Source organism: Rhamphochromis longiceps, linkage group LG14, assembly GCF_057381845.1.
Source record: "Rhamphochromis longiceps isolate RC_006_pf linkage group LG14, R_longiceps_female_GT1.1, whole genome shotgun sequence".
In the NCBI taxonomy this organism is placed as follows: domain Eukaryota; kingdom Metazoa; phylum Chordata; class Actinopteri; order Cichliformes; family Cichlidae; genus Rhamphochromis; species Rhamphochromis longiceps.
The window spans coordinates 41,172,448-41,179,215 of record NC_140570.1 but is presented as its reverse complement, the minus strand read 5'-3'; the positions used below and the strand labels follow the sequence as shown (position 1 = coordinate 41,179,215).

The window sequence follows — 6,768 nt, the reverse complement described above, 5'->3', positions numbered from 1 at the left end:
TAAACCAAGCACTACAAGGGTTATTTGTGACCAGTTCAAAACTTGTTTATTTTAGGCAAAATCGTCACTTTATTGGCAACTACTCTTCCCATGAGATATATAGGTAAAAGTTTTCCTATATGTGAGATCATCCTCTAACATTTTCAGTAGGGGAATGTAATTCAAGTCTGAGAGCCTGGTGGAAAATGTATACCTAAATGTCTAATATTACCCAACTGTAGTGGATTGGTGGAGGTGTTCTGAAAATTACAATTCAGAGGCAGAATTTGTAAGAGAAGAAAAGTAATACACCATACACATATAGGCTTAAAAATGGTCAATAACTGTTATTTCAGAGGTGTGTGTTTGTTATCAGACTTTTACAGATGTTGCGGATTTTGGTCATTTTCAGGCCGTACATCACAGGATTGAAGAGCGGCTGGCATGTAAGAAAATATAATGATAAAAATATGCGCAGCATGTTTGGCACATTTTTCATATTAAATCTGCTCTGTAAAATTTCAAAGCTGGCTCCAAAGGAAAAGTTCAATATGGAAGCCAGGTGAGGCGTGCAGGTACTGATAGCCTTCTGTCTCGTCTGATCAGAACCAGAAAAACAAACCAGCAGAATCTTCATGTAGGTGTAAAGAATGAAAAGCAAAGCGCCAAAGATTGTGCTAAAAGTAGCAAGGAGGCCATACAAGTTGATCACAGTGGTGTCTGAGCATGCCAACTTCACAACAGAGTGTGTGTCACAGTATACTTTATAAATTGTGTTTCCACAGAACTGCAAAGGTGAAGTTAAAGATAGCAAGACAACCATTGCAAAACAAGGATAGAACCACGTTGCAGCTATAAGTATGCCGATTTTTTTTGATGTCATATGTGTGTTGTATTGCAGAGGACAGCAGATAGCAAGGTACCTGTCGTAAGACATGATGGCTAAATTTAAATATTCTACAGCCCCATATGAATGTACACAGAAAACCTGCAGGAAACAGATACTGGTAGAAACAGTGTGAACATCAGAGAGGATCTGAACCAGGAGGGACGGAAACAGCCCTGTACTACCATACAGCTCATTCACAAACAGGCTGCACAGAAACATGTACATAGGTTCATGTAAGCTTCTGTTCACACAGATAACCACAATCAGCAGGACATTGGAACCTACAATGAAAAAATATAAAGCAAGAATAACAAAGAAGCACAAGTTAGTTACATGTCCTGTGTCAAAATAGCCAGTAAGGGTGAAAAAGGAGACCTGTGTGGTGTTTATCATGATTGTTCTTTGGATTTAGAACAATTGACTGGTTCACATCAATAAATAATTTACCTTTTCTTGAAACTGGACTGCACTGACACCACATGCACCTTACACATTAAGCTCACCTGAGGATGAGTGAGTGTTATAATACTAAAGCAATTCATTGTCAGGGAAAGAACATAACAATGTCAATTAAAGGTTTAGTTTAGAAATAACTAACAAAATGTCCCGTAGCCCTGTCCCCACTGAGCTGAAACACTGCTTCAGCTTCTTATAAATCTTCCTAGAGAGAGAGAGAGAGAGAGAGAGAGAGAGAGATTAGTTCAGAAGTTTTTTTTACTCTAAATTTGGTAAATATTCAACCTCAAATTAATTGTATTTCCTCTATCCCACAGCAGCACAGTTCAGCACTGCCACGTACCTAGAGGAAGACAGAGGGGAGAGATAAATGTAGGCCTACCGGATTGTTCTTTGCTATTTATTTTACTGAGAGTATTAAATTAACCACAAACTTACAACATCAAGGAAATGTATGTAGAAGTAAAATGCTCTATTCACATCCCAACCTATTGTTTCCTTCAGATTAAAGTTATGGGAGAATACCCAGAACTTCACACAGTGGCACTGAAGGTAGTGTTGCTATTCTCATACTTTTGTGAGCCCGGATTTTCTGCTCTAACAGCTGGTGCTAGGCTGTTCTGGAGGATCTGAGGGATAATGGCCCTGTCCTGCTCATGCAGGGATGACCCACCACTGCCAGTTGCCCGTTGGCTCTGGTCCTTTGGGCCTCTTGACCGACCTTTGGCTATGAAGGCTCCACCGTGTGCCTCCCTCTTCCTTCTTTTGGGGATGACACATAGTTATCCTCAGGGCGTGTGGCCTCTGGTGTTCAGTTCTCTTCAGGATCAGGGGGTTGTGCATGGCCTCGTCATATTCTAACTGTGGTGTTCTTGTGTGCCCAGTTTGTTTTTCCTGGAACAGTACTCAACTCACCTGCAACTTGCTTCACTGTTCATCTGCAATCACTCATCACCTCATGGGCTTACTAACTACTAACTATCAAATAAGGGAGACTTTGGAGACACTCAATGCACACTCAGCTGTGCTGATGGTGGTCAAGGTCAAGGTCAAGTTTATTTCTATAGCACATTTCAAACAGCTGATGCTGCACAAAGTGGTTAACAATATAAAAATGGCATTAAAAAGCAAAAATGTAATACAATACTAACAGTATAAAACAATAATAGGACAATAAAAGAATTAAAACAATAACTAAAACTATTTCAAATGCTTGGGTCATAGTGTGTTAAAAGCCAGGGCATAAAAATGTGTCTTTAGTAATGATTTAAATTGCTCAAGTGTTTGTGCAGATCTAATATTTAAGGGGAGACTATTCCAAAGTCTGGGACCTGCCACAGAGAAGGATCTATCACCACGGGATTTGAGATTAGTCCGTGGGATGGATAGCATTAGTTTTGAGCTGGACCTCGTGGTTTTTCCTGGAGCATAGGCAGAGAGGAGCTCAGACAGGTAAGGAGGGGCTCGGGCATTAAGTGACTTAAAAACAATAAGTAAAAGTTTAAATTGGATCCTGTAGGCGACAGGAAGCCAGTGTAAAGAAGCTAAAACTGGGGTTATAAGCTCTCTCCGTTTGGTACCAGTTAGCAGGCGAGCAGCTGCATTTTGAACCATCTGAAGACAATGGATGGTGGCCTGATCTAGACCATAATACAATGAATTGCAGTAGTCCAATCTGCAAGTAAGAAAAAGGTGAATAACACATTCAAAGACGTTAGCCGGGAGGGATGGCTTTACCTTGGCTAGCTGTCTTAACTGAAACAAGCAGGACTGAACTACTGCACTCACCTGCTTATTCAATTTAAAAGAACCATCAATGTAGACACCGGGGTTTTTTACATGTGATTTACAATACGAGTAAAGGGGCCCAGAGTGCTGTCGATATGATTAAAGTTGCCAAAAATGACAACCTCAGTTTTATTTTCATTTAGCTTTAAAAAATTAAATGACCACCACTGTTTGACATCGTCAGCGTAATGAGAGCTGGGGATGGTCTGACCCTGCTTTTAAAGATAGATAAATCTGCAAATCATCAGCAAAACAGTGAAATGAAATGCTGCATCGCGAGAAGATGGAGCCCAATGGAGTGCAAATAGAGTGCGAACAGGGCAGGACCCAAAATAGAGCCTTGAGGTACACCGTATTTAAGACGGGCTATTTTGGAGTTATGGGGGCCCATATTGACATGAAAAGACCTTTCTGACAAGTAGGACCGAAACCACTGTAGGGCAGATCCTTTTAGGCCAGCATGAAATTCTAGCCGTGATAACAGGATGTCATGGTCGACCGTGTCAAAAGCTGCTGACAAGTCCAACAACAAAAGGGCAGCAGGGCTGCCAGAGTCCAGAGTTAAAAGAATATAGTATTCAATTTAATCAGTTCCTCATCTAAAACATTATTAAACAATACAGTAAATGATAACAGAAATTACACGGGCATTTCCTTTTAAAAATAAGCAAAAAAGAAAAAATATATACTGTAATAATATACTGTAAATACAGACTTCACTTACCCAGTTTATTATGCTATGCAGACCAAATGACACCTTATTTTTATTAATCACATATTACTCCTCACATCTGGTGTGCGTCTGATACAATTGCAGTCAAGATTGCTGGTCAGAAACTGACAGTGCAGGTAAACGTCAATATACGGGACATTTAAGGTAGCTGTATGTCCCGGCTAAAACAAGACAGTTGGATACCCTATCCACTCAGGCTACACGCTTCGGCCGTGTCTGCCTCACCTGCATCACCTGCCTGCCCGCCGCTTCACTCTGGATCTCTGGAAATAAAGGATGGGATTAACCATCTGTCTCATCCTGCTGCTCAACTAGACACTATTTTTGCCTGCAAAGTAAGACATTGCTCCTAACTCACTGCCTTTGATTTAGGAATTAATTACACTCTCCCTCTCTTTCAGTAATCCCCACATCAGAGACTCCTGCTACATTTTCCACATTTCCAGTTTTGCACACTGGCAGGGTCTCGCATGGCAAATTGGTCCTGGGTGAGGGACCAGACAAAGAGCGATTCATGGGGGCCAACCAGGCACAGTTCGAATAAGGGGACCTGGGCCCATCCTCTTGTAGATCCAACAGCTGCAGGAGGTGCCATAGCAGTTGGGTGCGATGTGTGTTGGGCGGTGGCCAGGAACAGAGGCCCTGGCGGATGGATCCCTGGCTACCAAGACTAGCAATTGCAAAGAAAAGCGTCTGGACTTCTTTAAGTTGCTTGAAGACGTTTCACCTCTCATGCGAGAAGCTTCTTCAGTTCTAAGGTCAAATGGTGGAGAGTCCCAGATTTAAACCTAGTGGGAGTTTCCCCCCACAGAGGGACAAAGGACCCCCTGGTGATCCTCTAATCACCTGAGCCAAGGTGTGAAACTGGGTGTGGGTCACAATCAGCCAGGGTTTCGGGTGAGTTCATTGTGAAACCTGGCCCCACTTTATCATGTGATTTCCTGAGGTCAGATGGTCCAGGATGTGAGTGGGCATTAAGGCGTCTGGGGAGGGAACTCAAAACTGGATTATAGATGGCAGACAGTTGGTGTCGTAAACCCCGCCTCTGTTCAAAGATGGTCGCTCACAGTGGACATAGATGGCTTCTTTCACTCCAATTTCGAACCATCTGTCCTCTCTGTCCAACATGTGAACATTGGCATCCTCAAAGAGTGACCTTTGACCTTTAGATGCAGATGGACTGCTGAGTCTTGTCCTGTGGAGGTGGCTCTTCTGTGTTGTGCCATGCACTTGTGAAGTGGCTGTTTGGTCTCTCCGATGTAGAGGTCTGGGCATTCCTCGCTGCACTGTACAGCATACACCACATTGTTAAGTTTGTGTTTTGGCGTTTTGTCTTTCGGGTGAACCAGTTTCTGTCTGAGCGTGTTGCTGGGTCTGAAATGCACCTGGATGTCGTGCTTGGAGAAAACTCTCCTGAGTTTCTCTGATACACCGGCTACATAGGGGATGACAATGTTGTTGCGTCTGTCCTTCTTATCCTCCCTCGCTGGTGTCTGGTCTTCTTTTCTGTGCCTCTTTGCTGACTTTAAGAACGCCCATTTAGGATAGCCGCACGTTTTGAGTGCTTCCTTTACATGTGTGTGTTCCTTCTTTTTCCCTTCAGGCTTAGAGGGAACATGTTCTGCCCGGTGGTGTAGGGTCCTGATTACTCCAAGTTTGTGTTCCAGAGGGTGATGGGAGTCAAAGAGGAGGTACTGGTCCGTGTGTGTGGGCTTCTGGTAAACTTTGATGTTGAGGTTGCCGTTCTCTTCAATGTGCACAGCGCAGTCCAGGAAAGGCAGACAGTTGTCCTTTGTGTCTTCCCTGGTGAACTTGATGTTTTTATCCACAGCGTTAATGTGCGCAGTGAAGGATTCCACTTCTTGTGTCTTGATTTTGACCCAGGTGTCGTCCACATATCTGTACCAGTGGCTGGGTACTCTTCCTTTGAAAGAGCCAAGAGCCTTCCTTTCCACTTCCTCCATGTAAAGGTTGGCTACAATAGGTGACACGGGGGAGCCCATGGCACAGCCATGTGTTTGTCTGTAAAAGCCTTCGTTGTACTTGAAATATGTAGTGGTGAGGCAGAGGTCTAACAGTGTGCAGATCTGATCGGGTGTGAAGTTGGTCCTGTCCTCCAAGGAGCTGTCTTCTTGTAGTCGTTTTCTGACAGTCTCCACGGCCTCCGTGGTGGGTATGCAAGTGAAGAGAGAGACTACATCAAAGGTGTGGAGCAGGGAAATTATTTTACTGCTATTGTTAAATAATTGTCATTATTACCATTGCATTAATAATATAATCTGGAGTTTATATTGCATTCAGGGGTTGAACAGTGTGTGTCTTTCAGAAAGACTAAGTTGCAGGCTGACAGGAAGTTGCAGGTTTGCAGAGTGTGCCTTTTGCAGAACTGAAACCGAAAGCAGAGTCTAAGTGCAGGTTATTTTGAGGAGCATTTGAGGACGAGACACAGACAGTAGGTGAAGAGGTGACACAAAGAGCATGTGAGGTCAACACATACACACACATTAGTTAAATTTATTTAGAGGAACCGTCCTTGTTGTCTCGGCAAGAAAGAGGAACGATTCATTTTAAGATAAGAACGGAAAGTACCAAGCCATGAAAATAGAAGATGATTTTCTAGGCGAAAAGTCATTCTGGTGTTGATCTGATCTATGTATAAAATGTACCGGTGACGCATGAAGGGGCGTCAGTAAACAAACCCTGATGCTATAAAATATCTGTTCATGCTTTGATTGAGTCGAGGACTACTGGCTGTCTGCGTACAGAGTGTCTTCCCACACGTGTGTTCATTAAAATCATTGTTTGACCAAGACCTTCTGGAACCATGGGTGGTGTGTACTCTCCTTCCTCAATTTTGAACCTTAACAAAGGACACCATGGTTTCATCTGGATCCAGGGTAAGTTTCTGGACCTTGTCGGTGAA

At 43.2% G+C, this 6,768-nt stretch overlaps 1 protein-coding gene across 1 annotated transcript; it reads right to left on the bottom strand.

Moving 5' to 3' along the window:
• Positions 1-331: 331 nt before the first annotated feature.
• LOC146654797 (olfactory receptor 4B13-like) lies at positions 332-1,261 on the bottom strand. Its single transcript, XM_085380576.1, has one exon. The coding sequence runs from the start codon at positions 1,259-1,261 to the stop codon at positions 332-334; it is 930 nt and encodes a 309-aa protein (XP_085236702.1).
• Positions 1,262-6,768: the final 5,507 nt, after the last annotated feature.

Bases quoted from the DNA above. Each gene is read 5' to 3' on its own strand.
- LOC146654797 (XM_085380576.1), bottom strand. From the start codon at position 1,261: ATGATAAACACCACACAGGTCTCCTTTTTCACCCTTACTGGCTATTTT.